General features: G+C 24.6%; 2 protein-coding genes across 2 annotated transcripts in view; one reads left to right on the top strand and one right to left on the bottom strand.

The window, feature by feature from the left end:
- The window catches only part of LOC136083860 (uncharacterized), a 193,218-nt gene that overhangs the window by 65,366 nt on the left and 100,479 nt on the right, over window positions 1–27,373 (top strand). The gene's annotated exons all lie outside the window — the stretch shown is intronic.
- LOC136084321 (uncharacterized) overlaps window positions 342–27,373 on the bottom strand; it is a 39,365-nt gene continuing 12,333 nt past the window's right edge. The window contains exons 3-7 of the mRNA XM_065804369.1: window positions 24,989–25,117; window positions 23,982–24,106; window positions 8,672–8,816; window positions 6,396–6,457; window positions 342–431 (exon numbers count right to left, since the gene is read on the bottom strand). Of these exons, the coding sequence (XP_065660441.1) occupies window positions 386–431; window positions 6,396–6,457; window positions 8,672–8,816; window positions 23,982–24,106; window positions 24,989–25,084 (474 nt within the window). The 5' untranslated portion in view covers window positions 25,085–25,117 and the 3' untranslated portion in view covers window positions 342–385. The remainder of the gene's footprint in view (window positions 432–6,395; window positions 6,458–8,671; window positions 8,817–23,981; window positions 24,107–24,988; window positions 25,118–27,373) is intronic.

The raw sequence follows: 27,373 nt of genomic DNA, 5'->3' as shown, positions 1-27,373 counted from the left end.
TCCATTTATAATACCCCAAATATAATAAATTTACATACCTATTATGAAAATTTAAAAGTGTTGAGTGCAGCATATCTACCATCCAGTTATAAAAGGGTAAGTACTAATGTATCTACTACACTACATCAGTAAACATTAAAACTATTATACCAAAATAAAGCGCAAATAAAAAAAAAAATGAAATACGAGGAAAAATTAAAAATTGATTTTCAATAATATCGATTTTCAAAACTTTAAAAAATGAATACTAAAAACAACCTGGTAAATATCATATTCTGTAATAACTTTTAATAATTCTTCTAAACATTTGACAGCGAGCGATCTGCTTTTCAATTGACGTATTTTGTTTTTTATTTGACAATAGAAGTCAAAGTGCTTAAGAAGATCAAAGCATTTCATTGTAACCCAAATTAAAAGCAGAATTAGACTTCCTATAACAATAATATATTTTAATTTAGCTAAATAATCATTATATTTCTATAACTTTTTATTTTATAGTCATTAAAAGCCTTTAGGACCAACATGCATCACCTCAGACTTGATGAGTCTTGGTGGGTTCATACAAATGAAAAAAGCTAACTTTGAATTTTTTAGTTTAAATCTGAAATATCATCTTTTTAAAATTTCTGGCATTTCTTAAAAAATAAATTCAAAGAGAATATAATACGTGTGCTACAATCAAATTTGATTACGCAAAGTTTGCGTAAACATGTAAGAACATGGCACATTTATACAGGAATGTTGAAAAAAAATACTGAACTTAGAACAAGATTTATGTAATTATGTTATTAATATTACAAGACTTAGTTTTAAATTTTACTTAATTCAAACATCAATAGTTTTGGTTTATTACATTTAAATTTCTCAGAAAGATGATTCCTTAAAGAAAGGCGAACAAGATCTGCAATTATAAACAAGACTGTAAATTACGGACCAAATTTTATACTTTTTCTTGGAATTGATCGTCGTGGTGGCTCGTCTAATTTATAAATGAGTGCTGGTACCATCTACATTTGTTTAAAGTATTTCTTTATGTGAATATAACTTAAATAATTTGTTTTTGAACTATTTGTCAGTGTTAATTGAAAATTTTTTGAGTAGTTTAAACTATTTATTATCCATTTATTATGCGTATTTTTATACTTATTTATACCACTATTTTATACTTATATTTTATACTTTTTATACCACTATTTTTATACCACTATTGCGTATTTTTATACTTATGATGCATACTTTTTATGTACATTTCTTAATTTTACTTTACTTAATTTTCTGAAATCTTTTGTTGTGTATAAATTTGTATGTCCTAGCTGTAATGCTTGGTATATAAGTGAAACTACCAGACACTATACAACAAGGGTTTTAGATATTCATATAATAATTTCAAGAGTTTTAGATATTCATATAAAAATTTTATATTCATAATAACGTACGCCACGCAAAATTTATGCAAGATGTACTTTAATTTTAATGTATGTGGCATAAGTTTAAATTAAAATGATCTATTTCTTTGATTTGAAAGCTAAATTCAGCATGTTTTTTTTTTTATATTTTAATTGAACTTTATCATACTATTCAATTTATCGTCCTCTGGTCAAGTTAAACCATTCTCTATCTTGTACAGTTTTTTAGGGTCCATTTTACAAAAAACTTTGCTTAATTAGAACTTTTACTTTGAATTGCATAAAAGTCCATGTAATAAATTATCAAAACTTGCAACACTTCAATAAAAATTCCAAACTTTCATCAAAACGTTGGAATATCAAATATTTTTTGTCAAATATAAGTTAATAAACTAAATATTTTCACTGATATCTTTAAATCGGTTAAGCTTATATTATAAGTCTATTTATATTATATTATAAGTATATTTATAAAGTTTAAAAAAAAAAAGTTTCAATAAACAATACCTACAAATATATTTGTTACAGGTACTGTTTATTGTTATTTGGTTTTTATATTAATAAATATAAAAACCAAAGCTTTTTTGTCTGATTTCCCAGACTTCACATGAAAAAAAAGGATGGCCACATGGATGACCCCATGACTTGATGCTGAGCGCGCATAATTGTGCTCATTGATAACATGTTTAAGTATTAAACATGTTATCAATGAGCACAGGAAATATTGCGCTGGGCAATTTTATTCATAAGATGCACTGATATATATATATATATATATATATATATATATATATATATATATTTATATATATATATATATTATATATATATATATATATATATATATATATATATATATATATATATATATATATATATATATATATATATATATATTTATTACTATTGTTTTTCTCATTTTACACTGTGTTTCATCAATAAAGACTTATCAGGAGAAAATATATATATATATATATATATATATATATATATATATATATATATATATATATTTATTATTATTATTTTTCTAATTTTACACTGTGTTTCATCAATAAAGACTTATCAGGAAAATATATATATATATATATATACACATATATATATATATATATATATATATTATATATATATATATATATATATATATATATATATATATATATATCGATGTCACAGCACTCCCTTGCGAGTCAGGCTATTTGTCAGTCGATATAGCAGCACTCCCTTGTGAGTCAGGTTATTTGTCAGTCGATGTAGCAGCACTCTCTTGCGAGTCAGGCTATAAGATAGTTGATGTAGCAACACACCGCGCATGATTTACAGTAAAAAAAATAAAAATAAAAACATTTTATTAAAAAAAATTAAAAACATTTTATTAAAAAAAATAAAAATAAAAACATTGTTTACATTGTTAAAAACATTCAGAATGTTTTAAAAACATTCAGAATGTTTTTAAAAACATTCTGGTCAATTAAATTTGCGTTTTTGTGGTTTTTTTAAAAAACAATTAATTTGTCATTAATTTAATGGTTTTGACTTTCGTCCAACACGCAAATGTTGGACGAATGTCAAAAGTAATTAAAAGTGATGTATGTGTTGGCGTAAGAATCACTTTTTTCCTTCCGTGCTTCCCAAACGCAACACTCTATAGAACTATATATATATATATATATATATAATATATATATAGTATATATATATAATAATATATATATATATATATATAATATATAATATATATATATATATATATAATATATATATATATATATAATATATATATATATGTATATATTATATATATATAGAGAGTGTATTTATATATATATATATATATATATATATATATATATATATATATATATATATATATATATATATATATATTTATATATATATATATATATATATATATATATATATATATATATATATATATATATAAAAGTAACGTTACTTTTTTTGTTATTGTTACATCTGATGATTGCTATTGCGTAAAACTTCTAGTTATGTAATTGAAATATATCTTAATAATTATTTAGTTTTCACTATGTTTGCTCTACCAATTATATAACACTGTGTTGAGCACTCTTACTGGAAATATTAACACAATTCCTACAATATATATACACTGCCCGGCAAAATTTCCGGTCACTTAAAGTTTTAATAGTTTTTTACCTATTATAATTGATATCAAATTTTAAAATTCTTTATAAGTCATAAATTAATTTGATTAAGATGTGCTAATGTTTTAAATAAACTTGTAATAATTGATATTAAATTTCAAAATTGTATATAAGCCATAAAATAATTCAATTAAGATGTGCTAATGTATTTTTAATATTGAAATGCAAAATCTATGTTTTCTTCGTTTTTGGATTATAAATATGCTTGAACATACTTAGTAAAAAATTTATAAATAAAATTCAACTGTTCTTTTGTCATCAAAGCATAACTTCGTTGAAGTTAATGTAATATATTGGATTAATAAATTAATAAATTTAATAAATTAATAAATTTAGTAAATATTGAAAAAAATTTGATATTATTTTTTAACTTCTAGTTTATAAAAGTTTTGATTATTTTTAGACTAAAATTTTAGAAAATAATATAAAATGTCAAAGAAATGTAATTAATCAATAGAAATCGTACCTCAACTGTTGCTCTGGCAAAAGATGGTCATTCTACTAGATATATTCAAAAGTTGTTAAAAATACCGCAATTAACAGTGAGCGATACTATTCGTTGGTTTAAATGTACTGGTACAAATAAAGATAGGAAAAGAACTGGATGTCCCTGCAAAACATCAAAGGCTGAAGACAAGTCAATTATACTCTTATGTAAACGAAATAGACGATTAACAGTCCAAGAAATAACATCTAACTTTAATGCTGTTCATAATAAAAATATATCAGAAAGAACTGTAAGACGTCGCTTGAAAACTGTTGGCTTAAATGGTAGAGTAGCTGTTCGAAAACCTCTTTTAAAACCAAAAAATGGGAAAAAAAGGCTTCAATCGGCTCTAGCACATTCAAATTGGACAGATATAGACTGGCGAATTGTGTTGAGGACTGATGAATCCAATTTTTTTGTTTTTGGAACAAAGCCACGGATCTATGTGCGACGAATAGCTACTGTAAAATTTCATCCACAGTGTATACAGCCTACTGTCAAACATGGTGGAGGTTCAGTAATGATGTGGGGCTGTTTTGCTTTTAATCATGTTAGTAATCTTGTGAAAATAAATGGAATTCTCGATAAGAATGGATATTATAAGATATTATTTAGACATGCCGTGCCTTGTGGAAAGCGTCTAATTGGCCACGGGTTCACCATGCAACAGGATAATGACCCAAAACACACAGCTAAATACTGTATAAACTATTTGCAAAAAAAAAGAAGCTCACGGAGAACTCAAAATTATGATTTTGCCCCAACAATCCCCCGATCTCAACCCAATAGAGTTACTATGGGAACAACTGGATCGTGAGGTAAGAAAAGAGTGTTCTACATCAACAACTCATTTGTGGTTAATTTTGCAACAAGCGTGGAAAAATATTTCTCTAATTTATTTGGATAATTTAATCAAGCGTATGCCAAAACTTATTTGTGCAGTTAAGAAAGCAAAGGATAGATTTTTTGATGAAAAATAAATAAATAAATAAACATGTTAATTAGTTTGTAACTATCTGTAATGATATTTGGTTAACTGTAATTAGTTAACTTGTTTTCTTATACATTTTTTTACAAAAAACAGAGTGACCAGAAACTTTTGCTGGGCATGTATATATATATATATATATATATATATATATATATATATATATATATATATATATATATATATATTTATCTATATATATATATATATATATATACATATATATATATATATATATATATATATATATATATATATATATATATATATATATATATATATATATATATATATATATATATATATATTTAAACAATTTTAAAATGCATTCTACAAACAGTCTTCAATGTTCTTAAAAGAACAGAGTAATTATAAATTAGTAGAAAATCACTTAACAAAAATTTATCTCATTTAACACTGTGTTTCATCAATAAAGGATTTTCTGATGAGTCTTAATTGATGAAACACAGTGTTAAATGAGATAAATTTTTGTTAAGTGATTTTCTAATAATATATATATATATATATATATATATATATATATATATATATATATATATATATATATATATATATATATATATATATATATATATATATATATATATATATATAAATACACTATACATACATATGGGGTAGTGGTGTAGTGGTAGAGCGCTCGCTTCCTAAGCGAGAGGTTCCAAGTTCGATCCCCACCACGTCCCTGGTAGTACCGCGCTCGACTTGTTTCTCCGCGCAGCGGCCTTGTTCGTCAAGGTTCGTGTTTCGGAGTTATAGAGTTGAGAGAGGGTTATAACCACAATTAAGTAGCCTCCTCGTCTGTAGTGGCCTTCTGGGCCTTGGGGAGGTGAATTAACAAACAAACAAAAATATATACATATACACACACATATAAAAAAGCATGAAAAATAATAACCAGTCAAGGGTCATCAACAGCCCGAAATGACCATTGAATGGAGTTCAAAATAAAAATGAAAATTTTTATTTTGACCTTCAAAAATGAATTCTTGCTAGTCATGTTGACAGGTTAAAAAAAAATTAGAGTTTCAAAAAATGTTTGACAAATAATCAGGATGTAAATTGAAAAAACCATATATAAAAATTTCATAAAATCATTTAAATTTTGAAAATATACATATATATTTATATACATACATACATACATACATACATACATACATACATACATACATACATACATACATACATACATACATACATACATACATACATACATAATATACATACATACATACATAAATACTCAGACACACATGCACATATTGTTAATGTTTTTACATAATTAAGTACAATATATCTACCTAAATGAAACAATAAACATTTTGTATAAAACAGGAACAAACTTCAGGAGATAGCATTGAAACTAAAACAAAAAAAATAATGGCCATAAAAGTATAATAATGGCATTTATTTGTTCCATTATATATTACATTTAATTAATTTTTTATCTCATTATTATGCTAGAAATGATTCTTATCCTAAGTAAAATGTTTTTTAGTTAATTAGAAAGGACTCAAGCAGCTGTTACTGGTAATACATATCCAGTACTAACATGATAAACTTGATAATAAACCATCTACTTCAGTAAACTCAAGGTATTACAAGTTTCTATGTTGCGTTCAAAAGATATTTCCTCTACGTTCAAATTGTGCACTTAGTGGCTAGTGAATTTCCATTCAATTAAAGTTATTTTTTATCAAACATTAACTAAAGTTTTTTATCAAACATAAACTATATTCCTAGTATTTCTGAAGATATTAGTAACAGAATGGTGACTGAATCTTCATGTCCGCTTATTTTTTATGCTTTCTTTTACTTCTGGCAACCAGGCAACTTTTTTTCTTTTATTTGCACCGCTTTTTTACCGGCAATTTTCTCCTTACATTTATAAATCAGTTACTTGTTTAGAAAACTTTTGTCGCACCAAGACTTGTTTTCTTTTGATGGTTTTTTGATTTCAACAAAGGAAAAAAGAGAATTGCAAACATAGCTTAGCCTTTAGATGCTAAAATTAGATAAGAAAATGTTGAATAAATAAAATAGTATTTTGAAGAAGTTATTTTAACAAATGAAAATGTATGACCACACTATTGTATTTTAAAGTTTTCAAAATAACTTAAATTTTTACACAAAAAAAAAAGGAATGTGGACACATTATTATTTTTATAAAATCTGATAATAAAAAGCTAGAAATGCAACATAATTCATTGTTTATGTAAAGTTTAAATGTAACAAAATGAAGTAAACTTCAAATGACCTAGGCAAGAAAACAAACTTTGAGTTCCAAATACAAATGCTTTAGTAAAAGTAAATACTCTGGTTCAATGATGTGGAGTCCCAAAAAGACTCCACATCATTTCAGCTTCATAACTCTATTTTTTTCTGGTCTCTGGTGTCCAGAAGCTCCAAACATGTTAGTTGACTAATCTCTATAAGAAAAAAATTCATGATTATTGTTGTTTTTAAACCCGGAAATACAAAGTCCTAGCAGCCATTATACCTAAGGACTTCGGGTTCAAAAATTGATTGTTCCTCTAACCTAAAAGTCTTAATATTTTCGCATTAGCAGTTTATAAGCTTTTTTATATTTTTAGGATTGGATACCAAAAATTAGGAAGAAGTTATCTTTTTGTGACTTTCAAATCCGGAGTCCTATTTGGGACTCCACATCTCTGCTCGTGTTGCACAATATTAGCAAAAAACAATCAAATTTCTGAGAAAAAAGTATGAGCAATGAATTTTAAAATTCTCAACAAAAAAAACTGTTAAATGTATTATTTTGAGAATAAAGTAAAAATAAAATACAACAATATTTTTATTTTTTTTTGCGATTAGTATTCATTTCAATCTTGGCTTCCAAACATTGGAAAATGTTTTTATTCAATGTAACATTCACTTTGTATTTTAAAAAAAATTTAAAAAATCATTTTTAAGTGTTGATTTAAATGTTGAGATATTGGCTATAGAACAAATTCAAAATAACAAATATTGAATTTTAAAATCCAAATATACAGTTGAAGTTCAGTCAACTCAGCAAGACATTCTAAAACGTTTTTACCATATTTTTTCTGCTAATATTGGCAACACTTTAAAATTAAGGTTTTAACTTATTGTCCATCAGGTTAGTTTTCAGTCCTATGGACCTAGTTTAAAATAAGTAAGATAGTGCATTTATTTACATATTTATATAACAATTGTAAATTTATAAAATGTTTGCTAATTTGTTTAAACACCATAGAATTTCAGAAGAGAAGCATATTAAAAGAACATTAAGAAAAAACTCCTCAAATAAGAAAATTTTTTTAATGTCTTTATATCAAACTTGTATTAAAGAAAAACAAGGATTCTATCTAGGATTACAGGAATCTGAATAGAGAAGAATAAAAAGATTTATTGGAATCCAGCTTATTGAAAGTCATATAAAAGTGCTGCAGTAAAACATTTTTGACAGTCTTGTTCAACTGTGTTGTTTACTTAACATAAATGTTACTTTTTTAAATAAAAATGCTGTCTATTAATTTGCAATGCTTCATTGATTATTCTTACTAATTTTATTAATATTATAACTATTGTTTACCTTTATTTCAATTGAATCCATTTTCTCAAAAAATATTTTGAAATATAAGTCATTTTCTAATTTCTTTTTTTTACAAACTGGATCATTATTTTCATTTTCATTGTGCTTTCGATTAAGACACATCTTTAAACTGTTCATATGATCTCTGAAAAATTCAAAAGAATAATAAATACAAAACTAATGCATACAAAAATTGAAAAACACTTTAAAAACAAAAACAATTTTAAATAGATTTTACAATTACTTACCATTTTAGTTATAAGATTAACATGTAAAAGAAAAAGCTTGAATTTTTGTAAAAATACAGAAAATAGCTCATACATGGTTATTGACTTAAAATTTGTAATACTGGGGAAAATCTCTATATAATTATTTGGTAACTTAAAAATTTTACAAAATAATCCACAAATATCCACTCTTTAATTTAATAATACATTAACCATGTGTTGTAGACTGTCTGTTATAAAGCATCAGCTATTAGGGTTATTTCATGTCAAGTGGAGTATGGACCACCTCTGAAACTGCTGAAATTTATTGAATTAGCACAAATATATGAGAAAAAATACTTGTGTAAATAAAAAAATTTAAAAATGTCTTTCTATCCGACTAAAAAGAAGAAAATAATTTTCTTCTCTGTTACACCTGAACTGATTTGTTAACATGTATGAAAATTTTTAATTCATATTACTTTGAACAATTTATAAAATTTTAGAAGTGAAAACGTGAGACATAACTGTTAACAATTCAATAGTAAAATGCTATGAAAATACTACATTCACAACTAATTGTAATTTTGTGTTCCGATCCGTCTATCAACTAGTCAGGTCTCACGTTTTCACTTCTAAAATTTTATAAATTGTTCAAAGTAATATGAATTAAAAATTTACATACATGGAAACAAATCAGTTCAGGTGTAACATAGAAGAAAATTATTTTCTTCTTTTTAGTTTTAAATTTTCCACTTATCTTACAAACAACAAATAGTGCACTTAAATGGCTTAATTTTTACTGTTTTTCAAAAGAATTAAACATTTATTATTTGAAAAGGTAAATCTCATTTGAAAAGGTAAATCTCAAATCTCTTTTGTACAACATTGAAGACAAAATAGAATTTTCAAAGTATTATATCTAAATTGTATATAAACTTACCCTGAAAACTTGAAGAAAACGTTTCAATTGATTAAAAATTAACACTTGTTAAATAATATTCCACTATCAAATTTAATTTCCTGTATTATAATGTTATTCACTTCACTAATTTTCTTTACAATTTTTCCTTCTAATTTTTTTTTTTATTTCTTTCCTTTAATTTCCTTCTCACACTATATTCAATAATTTTCCTTATTCTAATCACATTGTTATTTATCCATAAAATCCGTGAATTAAACTACTTTTTTTTTTTTTTTCAATTATTCGATTAATAATTATTAAAATAAACTCCAATGATTTTTTTTTTATGTAATTATTTTTTTTATTTATTTACTTTTAGAATTTTGTGTCCGGAAAAACTGACAAGAAAGCAGGTTAAGAAAAACGTGGTAAAATGTTTAAAAAAAACAGATCAATATCTAATCAGTAGAAAACACTATTTAAATAGGTCATTTAGCATAAAATTTCAAAAAGTTCATATTTTTATGGTTTTTGACAGCTTAGAACTTTCCAACAAGTTGATTCAAGATATTTTAGAGTTTATATTTTTGTTACCAAATTAAATATTTTTGTAATTTTAAAGAACTTAATTTTTCAATCAAAATTAAAATTGCTTTAAATGTGATTGAATGTAAATTTACACAAAGTGGATAAACATTCTAGCAAAGTTTAGTTGATTAAAAATTTTCATTCAAAAGTTATAAGTCATCAGAGACAGAAAAATTTGGTAAAGTTGATCCCTGATGCAAAGCATCTGATGCCTAAAACACTATTTTTGTATTAATCAATAAAATGTTAAAAAGCATTTTAATCTTAATAAGTCAGGTAAAGTTAAGCAAGTTAAGCCAGGTAAAGTTAAGCAAGTAAACCAATTAATAGTCTTATAAAGTAAGGTAAAGTTAAGCAAGTAAACTAATTAATAGTCCTAATAAAGCCAGGTAAAATTAAGCAAGTAAACCAATTAAAATTTTATGTTCATCTTTTGAAGACTCAAAAATTATAGCAAAATTAATAGCTTTTTGTTGATGAGTGATTATGGCAATATTTTCTAAGTTTTGCGCTAGTCTGGCTATAATAAGCGCTTCACAAGTAACTCAGTTATTCTGTGAATGCATTTACGATCCAAACTCAATAAATAACAAAACCGTGTTTAATTATAATAAAAGCAACATTGAGTGCACTTGTGATTCAAGGTAATACCCTAGATCAGTTTGAAAGTTTTCATAGATTAGGCCAAACTTTCACCATTGCTGCCCTAGATTTTCAGTCAATATTTTAAGCTTGATTTGGGTTTGAGATATTCTTAGTGCTTGATCATTACCAATTCTAATTATAAAAAACCTGTGTGGACAATTTGTACACAATGCAATTAAAAAAAAAAAGAACTTTCTTTTTAAAACATGAAAACAAATGCAGTATTTATTAACAAAACATGCAAAAAATTGATTAGGAATCAAAATAATTTGAGTATAAGTTCTGCCTAAATATAAAAAAATATTCTAAATCGTTTTCTTACTATAAGCAAAATGAAGTTGACAGTTAAAGTTGTAATATTGTTGATTAACAATAGTATTAAAATCAATACAGTAATGAGCTCAACCACAATATTATAAGGAATTCATATTTTTTCTATTATAAAGTCTAAAATATAAATATTATAAACTTTTTTGTCTGAAAAAAATGTAAAATAATTTTTGGTTTTTAAACTTTAGAAAAGACTTTAAAAGATTGTTGTGACTAGGGATTTATTTTGATGTAAAAACATAAATTACATTTAAGCGTAAATTACTTCACATAACTCATATAAAAATATATAATTTACTTACATTTAAAAGTAACTTGTTGTTTTTTTTTACATAAATTATATAACAAGTAAAACCTAATATTTTAATAGTGTGCTATGGTTAATTCATGCATGAATTACCCATAGCATAATTTCTAAGCTATGGGTAATTCATGCATGTATAAGTCACTGTTCGTTAGAATGCTTTTTCCTCCAGTTTTTTTTCTTTGTATTTACCTTTTCAATAAGGTATTTTGTTATGGTAATATGACGCAATATAACATTTTTGGTATCCGCAAGGTCATTGATTGCTAAAATAGTTTTCAAAAAATTATAATTAAAGAGCCATTTAAACTATCTGATATGATTTATATGATTAAAGGAGTGTTTATCAGATATAATCTTTTGTTGCGTTTTTTAATATATAATATATTCAAAAAAAGATGGTAAGGAAAGCTGCTCAATCTTCTACTATAAGTTATGGGCACCCTAATAACCTCTTTTTTGTTGCATTGGTGTCCAACCCACACAACGTTGATTAGAAAAATAAATTCTTATTCAATTAAAATAGTGCTTGTGAATAAACTTTTAGTTTTTTTTCAAACAATAGTTTGTTTTCACAAGATGTTTGATGGCTATCAGTTGTCCCAGAATCTTGCAATTGATTTTTCACTACCTTCCAGACTAGCTAGAGCTCTGAAACTTCCAGCATTTGTGTAAATTTATTAAAAGTACATCTTAAAATTGTTTTCAGAGCCAACTGAAGAATTACACTTTTTTTAATCTCTTTTTTTTTTTGGTTTTACTTTATTTTTCAGACTTTACTTTAATTTTACTTTATCTTGACAGCATTTGTGTAGCCCCGATGAACATGCATGTTAAATTTGTTTCCTGGGCAAGGGGAGCCGTACCCTTTTTTTCCCCTAATATTTAGTTTTTCTTTAAAGTTGGGGTTTATAACTTTTTAGAGAGAAAGATTTTTTGCAAAAAATCTTTGAAAAGGCATTTTTTTGATTTATTTGTTTAAGTATTAATTTTTTTGTCTGGCTGGAAATATGTTAGTGACCTTGATAAAAATTTACCGTAAAGGAGCCAGGCATATTTGTAGCAATGCTGCTGCTTTTCGCTGCTCTTATTAAGCGTGGTTGTTAGGGCGGTCCCAAAGAAGTCTCTCATTGGTGGTGGTGGGGGGGGGAGAGGGGTCAAATGTGTTTTTTGCCAACTAGAGACATGAAAAAAATTAAAAAAGGTACTCAATATTTGACATAGCCAACTATACTTAAAAACCTGCCAACTGAAATGCTAAATGCACAAATGTGTTAACTCAAATGCATACATAACAGCTGGGGAGTGGGGAAGGAGTTTACACAACCCACCCCATCCCTGTTCAAGACAGCCAGGTCAGCCCTGGTCATAACAACCACTCTAACAGAAATAAGAATTAATTTTTATTTTGTTTATTTACTAATAGCTGTTCATAAAACTGTTGTCTGGAAGGAACTAATTTCAATTAGTCTATTCCAGACAACAATTATTCCTTTATTGTTCTATTATCTAGCAATTATTCTAGTTAATCATTTACGGAAATAACTTTCATTTTGGTTAGATTGGTTTTTAACAACAACCATGCTGAATAAAAGTAGCCAAAATACAAAACTTAGAATAAAATTGCAAAATACAGAGATAATTACAATAAACCAGACAGTCTTTTTAAAAAAACTTTTAAAAAACTGATGTAAATAATATCAAGATTAATTAAAAAAAAAAATTAAAGTTAAAAATCTAAAAGTAAAAGTAATTGACTGAAAAAAAGTTTAACTTTTCATAACCACAACAGCCTCTTATTTTAATTTATTTAATATAGCGAATTTAGTAGGGTAGTTCAAAAAAAAACACTTTTAAATTTAAAATTATATGATCGATTGTGAAAAAAGTGTCTTGATGAGTGGTTGATTTTTAATTTTTATAATTTTTTATTTTTCTAAATTTGCTGCTACTAATTATTACTTTTCTTTTGTAAAATATACAAATGCCAGGGACAAGAAGAATACAAAAATTGTCATATTTCCAAGCCCCTAAATATCATACATAATAAAGTCATTAAAAATTTATCATTATGAAAATTGATGATCATGTGTTATTCTGAAGTTTGAGTTTAATAAGTTTATTTTAGTTGACAATTATAGTTTTGTATTTTTTGGGAATATATCTAAAAAATTAATATATATATATATATAAATATATATATATATATATATATATATATATATATATATATATATATATATATATATATATATATATATATATATATATATATATATATATATATCTGAAATATCAAATTCTCCTGTTTTAGTATGTTATTTTAGAAAAAAAGAAATCTTTTTCTAAAATAACATACTAAAACAGAAGAAATATTGCATAAATAACAGAAATTTTGAATATTTTATTTTTTTATTATATAAATAAAATGGTTTAAAAAAATATTATCCATTGAAAATATAGATTAAATCAAAGTACAAGATTTAATTTTAAATTGATTTAAGTACAAGTATTGCGTGGTATTATACCACGTCAAAAGCAATGTAAAAAGGTTTCATATTTTGAAAATATGGTGATTTCTTTTATCACCAATCCGATTAGAAATACTTAATCAACAGCATCTTTAACTAACAGCTTTATTAATAGTTACGTACAAATGGGATCTTTTAATGTACTGTAAAAAACCATATTAAACTCATTTAAAGATTTTATGTTAACCAATAATATAATGATGTCTACTTGCATAAATTTTGAGATGTAATATTAATAATAAATAAATTTTAAGATGTTATATTAATAACAAAATAAATTTTGAGATGTTATATTAATAATAGGCCGAGTGAATAAAAAAAACAATTGCTTTTACTCAGTATTTGGTCTGCTTTACGTGAATAAAAATTTCAGCAATTTTTCTTAAGTTTTTATTCACGTAAAGCTGAGCAAAAACTGAGGAAATTGCTTAATTTCACGTGAATAAAAATTTGCGCAAAACTGCAGAAGTTTTTTATTCATGTAAAACTGACCAATTAATGAGTAAAAGCAATTGTTTTTTTTTATTCACCTGGCCTATTATTAACACAACTATTAAAAACCAATACTTTTGGTTAATAAATATAATTTTGGTAAACAAAACATACTTAAGCGCCAAACTTAAGTATGTTCTTTGTTATATCACATTAGAATATTTAGGAAAATGTTGAAACAATCACCTTATTCAGTTTGGGTGTAAACTTTATATAATAATAACCTTTGAATTTTGAACTTTAAAACCTGTCAACTTAAATTTAGTGTAAGAAAATAAAAAATAAAAGTTACTAATTTGTTGCCCTCACATTTAGGGTAGGGATGGTGAATGTTTTAGAGTATTTTTTGTTCCAGGCTCCAATCACAACAAGTTTTATTTTCTAACCTACATATAAATCATTGCTTAGCTACAGCTCGGGTTATACATATATTGCACAGTGGGATAGCAAAATATTTTTGGTCAGTAGACATACATGGACAAGGTACCCAATTTCTGTTTCTCTGGAACAACAACTTTTCTAAAAAAAAAACAAAAAAAACTCTTTAAATATATCTTAGGGATTCTAAACCTTGCGGCTCTAGGTTCAGTTCCTTGTGGGACCGTATGTTTTGCTTATTATATTACTGAAACTACACACAGATAGATAGAGTTACATGAAAAGTTCTAAATTTTTTATGCCCATATAAAAGTACCATAGTTGTTTAAACCAAGAATTTTAGAGTCAAATGGTATTCTTGAGAAAGTGAACTTTTTTCGTATCAAAGTGGCAAAAAATATTTACAAAAAAAAACGCCTCTTGAAAAGTTTGGGGCTCCGTATTCTTCAAGGCATGGTGTTATAGCCCCCATAATGCAGGACAAGTTTAAACTTTTCTCTCCTTAGTTTTTAAATAATTAATCCATTTGCGCAAAAAACTCGTAAAAAAAAACTAACAACTATGTCTATTATTTTCCTTTCAAATAAACTACCATGGGTATACCCTTGTTAACACACTTTAGTTGGTCCAACTGATGGACCAGTATTGGCTATAGTTGGCTAACTGTTGGCATTCCGTGCCAACCAGTAACCGACTGTGTATCGCGTGTTTTTGAATCATAAATATTTGTCATAAGTTTTATAAATGTATTTATAATTATATTTTATCTAAATGTTTAGTCACGTGGTCTAAGTGAAAAGAGTTTAATTTGAAGCAATTCATCCATCTTTTTTTTCTTTCAAACACTTTTTTACCTTTTAATTAAACTTTTAAACTCAAACTCTCCTTCAATTTTTAATATAACTGTTACGTTACGCTGGTAAGTACAAATATTTTACTTTTATCCATTAGTTACACATTCAGATATAAATTTTGACATTTGTTAGAATTTTCAGTTTAATTTTATGATGACACCATTGTTGAATTTGTATTAGACATTTTAGCTTTATTTTAACTGTTAATAAGAGTTAAAATACAGCTAAAATATATATGTGCGTATATAGTAGTATGTTTACGTGTGTATTTTTGTATGTATTTGTGTATGCACACATATTTATTACATATATATATATATATATGTGTATGCACACATATTTATTACATATATATATATATATATGTGTGTATATATATATATATATATATATATATATATATATATATATATATATATATATTTATATATATATATATATATACACATATATATACACATATATATGTCTATATATATGTGTATATTTATATATATACATACATATATATATATATATATATATATATATATATATATATATGTATATATATATATATATATATATATTTATATGTATATATATATGTATATATATATATTTATATGTATATATATATGTATATATATATATATATATATATATTTATATGTATATATATGTATATATATGTGTGTATATATATATGTATATACAACCCTCGGAATTAGGAAAAATGAGGTCGAAAATAAATTGCCAACCTCAAACTGTTAGAGGTCGGCTTTAGGTCGGTTTAAAAAATTTTACACAAAGAGGTTACCATAAAACATATAAACAAGGTCGGCAATTTTTTGCCGACCTTTTGTACCCTAATTCCGAGGGTTGTATATATATATGCCCTAATTCCGAGGGTTGTATATATATATATATATATGTATATATATATATGTGCCTTGGCGGGTAGCGAGAGCTTTAGCTCTCAGTCTCGCCCACACTTCCCTAAAAAGTTTAACGGGAGCAATTTACAGCTCTCGCAAAAGATTTTTTTTTCTCTCAAAAGAATAACTATCATTGTAATATGAAAAACGCAAAGTCAAAAAAAATTTAATTAAATGGATAATAAACAGGCACGGTTTTACATAAAAAAATTTTATGTTTAAAGAATTTTCCAAGTTGCAATAAATGACGCTTGTTATGTGTATATTATTGTAACATTAATGTTGCAAACATATGCTTGTAACAAGTATAAAAACAAATGTTGTATTTAATAAGCAATTTTTATATAAATAAACAGCTCTTTTAAAAAGCAGTTTAGAGGAGCAGCTCGCATGGCTCGCCATGTTTGTTTTAGGAGAGCTTTTCTCCACTCTCGTGCTCATGTTATAATATAACAATTTAAATGTATGCATTTTGTGTTCGAGAGTGACAGAATCTTTTAATGTAGGTAAAGCTTATATGGTATTATCTTTAGCACTATCCTAAACGACTACTTATATGCCCTTATTGTTATTGACAATAATCTATCGATTTTCGATTCATATATGATGTTTTTCTTTGCATTTACTTATTCGTAACATTTTTTCATTTCAGATTTATCATATGATGGATTTATGCGATATAGAAGAACAAAGTATCATAGATTTGTATGATTTATTTAAAAACATCTACTAATAATTAGTCCAGTCAACGTCTAAACTTTAATGTAGCATATGTCATTTTTAAGTAGTTTCTAGACTTTTCCAAATGTGTTACTTATTCACATGGTTTTACATGGTTAGCAAGCAAATTTGAGCTGAAAATTTTTTCTTAGCCCCTAAGGAGAATTGATGTTGTTCTTTGTTAATTTTAATTTGTTTAAATATAGTAGTTTTAATAAATAAATGTTTGTTTGTTCTTGGTTTTTTACTTAATTGTTTTCAGATTCTTAAGAACTAAGCAAGTAAGCTAAGCAAGTTTTGTTTTATTTTTTAGTGCAATTGGAAAGAACAGAAGTGTTTTTTAGTCACTTCACGCAGTATAACTGGTACTGATTTGAGTAAATTTACTAATTTTTTTTAATTTTATATTGGATTCATTTTATATTAGATATATATTTTATGTATTTAACATAAAATATATATCTAATATAAAAAACTTACTATAATTTGTAGACACGAAAGTTATCAACAAATAATTTGTCGATCACTTACTTACATAATTTTGTGCATTGTAATCTAGATTTTTTGTTAAATTAAAAATAATTGATGTAAATAAATATTGTTTAATAATTTTGATAAACGACATATGTATATAAAAATAAAAAGGTATGTATTTCAATAAATCTTTAGTTTAAATATAGTCTTTGATTAGAAAAGATCACAATTTGTAAGATTCTTTTACATTATTTTATTATTCAGTTGTAACAATAGTAATATTTTTGGTAATATGTTTAATGATAATAGTGAAATTGAAATGATAATATTAGGCTCAAAGAAGTTATTAATACAAATGCTAATAGGCAACTTGAAAATAGTTGTTGTCAAGTGAAAGAGATAGATCTAGGCAAGATAAATTAATAGTTGTTGAAATCTAAAAAATGCTGCTCAGCAAGCAGAAAACTTACTTGCCAGAATTCAGTGTCAAGCAGTGTTAATGTTTGTTAATTTGATTTTACTTTAGACAATTTAGAACAAAGCAAAGTATGAATTTTACTATTTATAGTAACAATAACAGTTTTAAATTTAAATGATTTTGAATTTTTTTATAATTTCAAACCTTTCGAATGGTTAGCCAGAGATATAGAGAATATTTTTGAGCCGGTTTGATTCAGAGAATGGTTATTATAGCTCAAACTATCATGGACCGGAACTAGAGAGGGATTTAATCATGGGCAAAAAACTATTAATGTTATTTTCAAACTTTACAGGGAAGAAATACCTAAAAAACAAATCAAATGTTGCAACAAACTAAATGTTAGTGACTTTAAGTTTTACTTTTTTGTATTACTTTTGCATAAGATCCTGTCAAAGCTTTGTAAAATATAAGTAAATTTACTTTATATAAATTACTTTTTATTTATTTTACAAATTATATAAAATGTAAGCTTATGTAATTCAAATTTTATTTTATATAATTTATTTTTAATAAAGATTTGTTATTACTTTTAAAATAAAAAATTTCTACCTAAAAAATACTATTTTATTTGTAAATTTAATTTACATTTGGTAGCGTATTACTTTTTTGTAGTTTACTTTTATATGCAAGTTATTTTTTAACATAATTTTTTTTTAATTAGATACTTTTAAAGGTAAATGTAAATTACAATTTAAGGAACTTTTATATTATCTAATGTTATTTTCAAAAGTAATTAACTTTTAAATGTAAAAGTAAACAGCTTTTTCATGTGACTTACTTTTACATGTAAAAGTAAATTACTTTTAGATGTAATCTTCTTTTACATAACTTTTGAAGGTAAAAAAACATACATTATAAAGTAAAAGTTGTTTCAAAAAAATTAATTACTTATAGGGAAATATAAATTTACATAAAGTGTTTAAAATTACTTATGTAATTTACTGTTTGATAAAAATTAACTTACTTGTGTAAGTAAAAAAAAAGTAAGTGAAAGAGCCATCCTTAGTTATAATTGTTTAAAAAAATGTGCATTTTTGCATCTTAAAAAAATATGTACTATTTGTCCATATAAGAATATATTTATATCTAATATATTTTGTAAATATTGTATCACTTATTATTTACTTGAAGTTTTCAGTGACAAAATTGCAATGATTATGGGTAAAATTTGTGTAGTATTATAAATTTTTTTATTTTCTAAAACAGAGTTTTAAAGTTGAAACTCTTATTGCAAAATTTTTATTCTGTCAGTTTGTCGAGCTTTGAATTTTAAGAGGTTTTAATATGAAACGCTTTCCAAATACAACATATATTGGGATACAGTAAATACATTTTTTAAAAGTGCTACAATGCCTTGTTAATTAAAATCACCACCTGTCCTAAATTATTGCTATAATATGCATTAATAACCAAAAAGCAGTCTGCATTTTACATAAAAGATAAATTATATAAAAAAGGCACAAAAAATATACTTCACATTTTTATTGAACTGTAAAGTTTTAATCAAGCTTTAGGATGATAGTTTGCTCTGCTATTGATTGCTGGAGAAATGCAATCACATCGGGTTCTCACATATCCTTTCATCAATTATTGGTTCTTTGTTTTTTTTTTAAGAGGTTTCAATCAGTATGGATTTACCAACATTTTTAGTTATCAAAATTTAAATGGAAAATACAACATGATTAACTTTTTACCCTTTTATCCATATTCAAATTAACAAAATTTTGCAATTTGAACTAAATTAACATAATTATCAATATTTTCAAACAAGGTTTATTTAAAAATATATATATATATTTTAATTTTTTATTCTTATTCATTCCCACAAGGCTGCAAGCAACCACTATTAAGTTGGGAGTTACTAAAAAAAATAATAGAGTTATAAAGCAAGGAAACGGTTGACAGAAGATTTAAAAAGTCAAGATTTAACTAGTCAAGGGAGATTGAGTTTTAGTTAACAGAACTAGAGATGAAAGCTTCCTTGAGATGCGACCATGATAGCTTTTGTAGAAAAGAGAAAGAGATACAACTTTATGAGGATGGGAAAGAGGCTCAAGCATGGCAGATTGACAGGGTCCAACTACGTTTACAATGTATTTTTGGACCTTGTCTAGAAGAAGAAAGAGCATCATTAGAAGAACTAACCCAAATTTGACAACAGTATTCCATACAGGGACAAATAAGAAATTTATAAAGGTAAAGATATAATATATACATTAATTTAAAATGTAAAGATATAAAATAAACATTAATTTAAAAATTATCCTGACAATTGTTGCACTAATAAAATCTAAAAACCAAATATATTTTTTTATTTTTAATTTTATTACAAACATTTTTTTCAGATTTAGTGAAAAATTATATAAATAAAAATGATTAGCTGATTATTGGAGAAAAAATACTTTGATATGCTATGTACTGAAATTCCTATGAATTAAACACGCATGAAATAAATTAACAAGTTTGCATATTGCAGCATATATTGTAAAGACTCTGAGAACTAAAGTTGATGGAGAAGACAAGCTTTGTGACAATTTTAGTTTTATTGATATACATTTATAGTTCAATTTTAATCAAAAAAATTTAGCCCAAATGTTTTTTAGAAACATTTTCTTTAATGTAAACACAACTTAATTCAGCAGTTGAGGATCCCTTTAAGCTAAACCAATATGCATTATTTAAAAGAAACTGACATTCTTACACACATAAAAAATTAACTTGAGACATCCATTTAATAATTGTATTAAAAATGTATTGAATTTAATGTATTGAAAGTAATCAAAAAGCCAATTTCAGGAATAATTTATATTAATTAGTCATAAAAATAAATTTAGAAAAAAAGACCAAAGTATTAAAATATTCAAATTTAAATATCAGCTATTCTGTCAATAAGTACTATTCTCCAGTAAGTCCTATTTTTCATTCAGAATTAACACAATAAACAGTGCATTGTGTAATAATTCAACTAATATTAACTGATTGACATTCACATTCACTTCTACTAGCATTAAAATTAGAGAAAAAAGATGTATTAAAATTGGGCCATCAATAGAAATCTGGACATTTATCATATTAATGACAGCAGATGCTTTTTTCCAAGACTCAGAGTTGTAATATTGTATTTTTACCATCTTTGATAAGGAGTTTCAAAATCTAACATGCAAATCATTTAATTTTTCTTGACAACTTGATTGTAAGATTTATCCTTTTGCCAAACAAACTGTTTAAGATTTGATCATGTTTTAAACAAAATTTTCTTAAAATATGATGCAACTCCAAAACACACAAGATAATTGCACTTTGTTTTCCCACAAGTATTTATCTGCCTGATTATCACAGACAGACATGCTGTTTATGTATGCAACCATGTTTTTCCATAGTCCTAAAACTTTCAAATATAACTTTTATTTTCCATACCATGTTTTTCCATAGCCCTAAAACTTTCAAATATAACTTTTATTTTACCAAATACATCAGGATATTTTAGCACCAAATATTAACCAATAATCTTGAAACTTAGTTTATATTTGAATGAGATTTTTTATTCTAAAATTGCACTCCATTGATGAAAATAACCAAAAATCATTGGACATTAAACCTCACAGCCAATTTCAGGAATAATTTTCAGGTCATAAAATTTCCAGTCATAAAAAGAGCTTGAAACATAGTTTTATATTTGAATGACATTTTTTAATCCAAAACTGCACTCCTTGGATGAAAATAATTAAGACTTTCAAATATACCTTTTATTTTACTAAATACAATCCATTGGGATAATTAGCACCAAATATTAACTAATAATCTTAAAACTTAGTTTTATATTTGAATGACATTTTTTATTCTAAAAAAAAATTACTTTGAAGATGTTTTTGGCGATTTAAAAAATGCTTACGTTAATCCACTGTTTAAAAGTGATTTCTAGCAATAATAAAAGGCATTTGTTTCCAAAAAAGTTGTTTTTGGAAAAAAGAAATTACCATTGGATAAAGCAGCTTCACAAAAAGGTGAAAATCTTGACGTACAATTAGCTTGACTTGAAACTGAAAGGAATTGAGCTTGAAACTCAAAGGAAAAAAGCTTCCAAACCAGGTTGGATCCAGGAGGTTACATTAGTGGCATATTTATTAGGAAAGAGAAAAGACATCAGCCCTAAGTCTGTCACGAAGAAAATAAAAATAAAAATTCCCGTCAGCTTTAGGGTAGTAGTAAGTAGTGTTATGATAGGGTGAATCCAAAGAAGAATTACAAAATAATTTATAAACCACCTAAAAGAGAACAAAGAGAAACTGAACACAAACTATGGTCAGAGACAAGACACAAATTAAGGAGTGAGAAATACAGATTGAGAAATACAGAATTTGAGCTTTAGAGTCAGCAGTATATTCAGTGTGATGAGGATTGAAGTGACCAATAACAACAATATCATCAGAGGGATAAAGTGAAAGGACTTGGCCAATTTGAAAAAAGATTGAAAAGAGTGCAGTCTTGAAAAGGAGTATAATAAAGAACAAAGAAAATGGTGATTGAACAAAGATAAGCTAAAAGGAAGCTCATAAAAAAATGGTCAAAAGATTAAAACCTGATTTCTCAACAAATAGATGAACTGATGCTGAAGTATACGTCAGAGCCAAGCATGTGACAATTGGAGTCTTTGCAATTCAAAAGACAGTAGCTATCAATACTGAGATCCCAAGAAGAAACAGCCATATTAAAATTAGTCTTATAAAGAGCAAGTTTTTGATAACCACGCATAAAAGCTGTATTGAAACCTTTTATTGAATCTTTAATCTTCATTTCTGTTTCTTTATTTTCCATTTTAAAAAAATATCTTATGGATGTCACTACATTTTTCATTTATTTAAATTTATAATTATTCTATTAAAACCTTAAAAATTTGCAAAGCCAATGTCTTTTAAAACTCTCATCTGGAATTCCTATAAATTTCTTAAAACATTTTCAATGTTTCAAGTTTCTGATTCAAGATTATTTGAACAAGAGAATTTTAGGAGACGAAATTCTCTTATTCAAAAAGACTTTCTTTTTTTTGTTTCCCCTAAAAAACTTACTATCTTATACTTACTTAAAAATCTCACTCAGAAATGCAAAAGAAAGGGGTACTCACAATCTCTATTCAAATTTTCAAGAGAAAAAATTTTCACCTGAGAGAAGTTTTTATAGTTAATTATTATTACTATTCTTAATAACTGTTTTTAACTGATCTCATTACAACAGTTTTTTGATATGAATTTTTATTTTTGTGTAATGTTGTATTTGTCATGTTAATTTTTTTTTTTTAATGCTTTGTTATAAGCACAGTGTTATGGTTTTTTTTACAAAAATTCAAAACAAAATACATATTAAATATTATAGAATACACTATAAACATAATAGAACACATTAAATATTATCGAATACAAGTTTAATATAAACAAATAAAGAATCCTAATATTTCCATGTTTATGCAAAATATGCAAACATTGCATTACCTGTGTAGAACAACTTTTTTAAATATTTCGTCAATAGACAAGCATATGTTTTCTGAGTTGTTGTGGAGTAGACATCTTACTAATAACAATTTCACAAAGAGTTTGTCGCAAAATTGCAAAAAAAGCTAAAAACAAACAATAAAAACCACCAATAGTATTGACTAAGAGATTACATAGATAGTGAGATTACATAGGCAATCATTTTCACATTTAAACTTTTTAAAGTAAAATTAAAATAAAAAAAATATAAAGTAAAATCCTAACTAAACCTTTTTACTGTTTTTTGGATTTTTTAAAAAATCTGAAAAAGTTTTTTTTATTTATAGGGTTTTTATAACCCTATAAATTCTAATTATAAAAGAAAAAAGTTGAATAAATGGTGAATATTTAAAAGATGATTTTATTTTTTCGTTGTTTTTCATTGCTTATTGTGTTTTTATTTTTATTATTGATGTTTTTTTTTTTTTTTTTCTCGATCGGTTAGTTGCAGAGGTAAACAAACTGTTAAATTATAGAAATTTTATAACAAGTTTTTATTAAAAAATGTTAAATCTATATAAAAATGAGAAAGAAAAAAAGAAACTAAAAGAAAATACTAATAAAAGTAAAAAAAAAGAATACAGAAAAACTTAGTAAGGACTTCGGGTTCAAAATTGATTGTACCTTTAACCTAGAGTCCTGATTTTTTCCCAAAGGTATTTCATAAAATTTTTTATATTTTCATAGCTCCTGGATACCAAAAACTAGAAAGAAATAATCCTTTTGTGACTTTTAAAAAGGTGTCTTTTATGAAACTTCGCATCCCTGTTTACAAATGTTAAAAACTGTCCCTATATGTAAGACATGGTGTCTTACAATAAAAACTTTTATTTATTTGTACGAGACGTTCAAATAAAAACAACCTTTTTATCTTGTTCTTTTGCTTTTTTTGTTTACTAATAGTATTACAAAATAAAAAATTATAATAAAAAACTCAAAGAATTAGATATAAGAATAAATGTTGTAACCTTTTTAAAATTGTACTGATTTTTGATATGCTTGATATAGAGAGAGAGCAAAGAAAACATAACAAAATTGGTCTTCTCTGATATATCACTTTTCATGATCTGATCAGCAACATATGAAATAACTTCTACCTAAAAAAGTTAGTCAAGTCAAATACATTTAGAATTTTTTGATATACTTGAAAAACAATTATCCTGTGAATAATTAGTTAAACAAAACAAGCTTAATTTAGCAAGCAAGTGTGTATATAAATATATATATGTATAAAAACCCATATATATATATATATATATATATATATATATATATATATATATATATATATATATATATATATATATATATATATATATATATATATACACATACATTTTACTTTTTTATTTTTTTCATTATTAAACCATGTACACAAAACAAATGTGAAAGAGAAAATACATCATTTTTTTGAGTTGCTGTATTAATATATTTTTAATTATGTTTGTATTTTGTTGGCAACATGTCATCTCAAAAAAATGTTTTAGTCTTCCCATTTTACTTGAGATAAGTATTAAAAATGACAAAAGAAGAAGATGTTAGGAAAAATAATTTGCACAAGTCTTTGGAAAATGCGAATAGAAGCTTTTTCAATACCTAAAAAGTTGCAAATACATCCTTACACTGTTAATCATGTTATTTATTGTTTTTCCCAAGTAAAATTGATCAAACTAAAAAATCGATAAGCAATTTAAATACACAAAACATGATAAGTTTGCTAAATAGAAAAGTGTTCTGGCCTGACTTATTATCATATCATTATAGCAAACTGGCTCAAACAGTTTGGATATAAAGAAAATGACGTGAAAGTCGTGTCTAAAATAACAAATCCTTTAAACTTCCAAGAATTGAAAATTATTGTAAAGAACTGGGTAATTATTAAATAAAAAATTGAAAAGAAAAAAAATCTATGTAGAAACTTTGAAGATTTGGAAATGTCATTTAAAAAGCATAAAATAGTTTTGATTGTTATTCTGAGCGCAAGGTTATGTGTACCGCTAAAACAAAAGTTTGAAATTTTATTAGATGTCCATAGGAATAAATTAGGTTATAAATTTTATTAGATGTCCATAGGAATAAATTAGGTTATAAATTTTATTAGATGTATATATATATTTATATATATATATATATATGTATATATATATTTATATATATATATATATATGTATATATATATGTATATATATATTTATATATATATATATATATATATATATATATATATATATATATATATATATATATATATATATATGTATGTATGTATATATATATATATATACATACATATATATATACACATATATATATACATACATATATATATATATATATATATATATATATATATATATATATATATATATATATATATATATATATATATACACACATACATATATATACACACATACATATATATATATACATATATATATACATAAATATATATATATATTTATATATAGATAGATAGATATATAGATATATACATATATATATATATGTGTATATATATATATATATATATATATATATATATATATATAGATATATATATATATACATGTATATATCTATATATATAATTTATATATCTATGTAAATAATTTATATATCTATATATATAATTTATATATCTATATATATAATTTATATATCTATATATATATATATATAATTTTTGTTAAAATAAAAATTTTTATAGTAACTTAATTTTAAAATTTTGTGTGAAACGAGTTTATATATAGTGTGTACACTAGATGCATAGAGTTCAGAATTTTATATTTAAAAAATAAAAAACAAATTTGTAATTTTTTTATTTTTTTATTTAAATGTATTTTTCACTTTACTAACATTGCTATTATAACTTAAAATTGATTATGTAATAATATAATAAATATGATATAACTTATAATATGTAATAATTTTTAACTTAAACCTTTGTTTGCATATTTATGAATTAAATTATTTTTGTACAACTTTTATTGACTAATTTTACTGATAAAATGTTCCTATATACTAATTGCAGTTATTTATTTATTGTTTATGATTTATTTATGCCAGAAAAAAGTAAGAAAAATTTGACACTGTGACGATTTATAGTTGTGAACATAGGTTATTCCACCCGAAGGACAAGTTTTCTACAAGGTTTTGCAAAACTTCCTGTATTTGAAGAAGAGACTTCAAAAAAAAAAAAAAAGTAGAATTATTCACTGTTCATTGAGAAAGAGCTTTGAAATCAGCTGCAATAATGACAAACCTTTTTGTCAGGTCAGGTTATCTTGCTACTGATAACATGTAACCCAGTACAATCTGCTTCTTGTCCTGCAGCCTTGTAGGATATGCCT

The sequence above is a fragment of the Hydra vulgaris genome, chromosome 08 (assembly GCF_038396675.1).
Source record: "Hydra vulgaris chromosome 08, alternate assembly HydraT2T_AEP".
Taxonomy (NCBI): Eukaryota; Metazoa; Cnidaria; class Hydrozoa; order Anthoathecata; family Hydridae; genus Hydra; species Hydra vulgaris.
The sequence above is the reverse complement of the archived record's forward strand: the minus strand, read 5'-3'. Positions and strand labels throughout refer to the sequence as shown.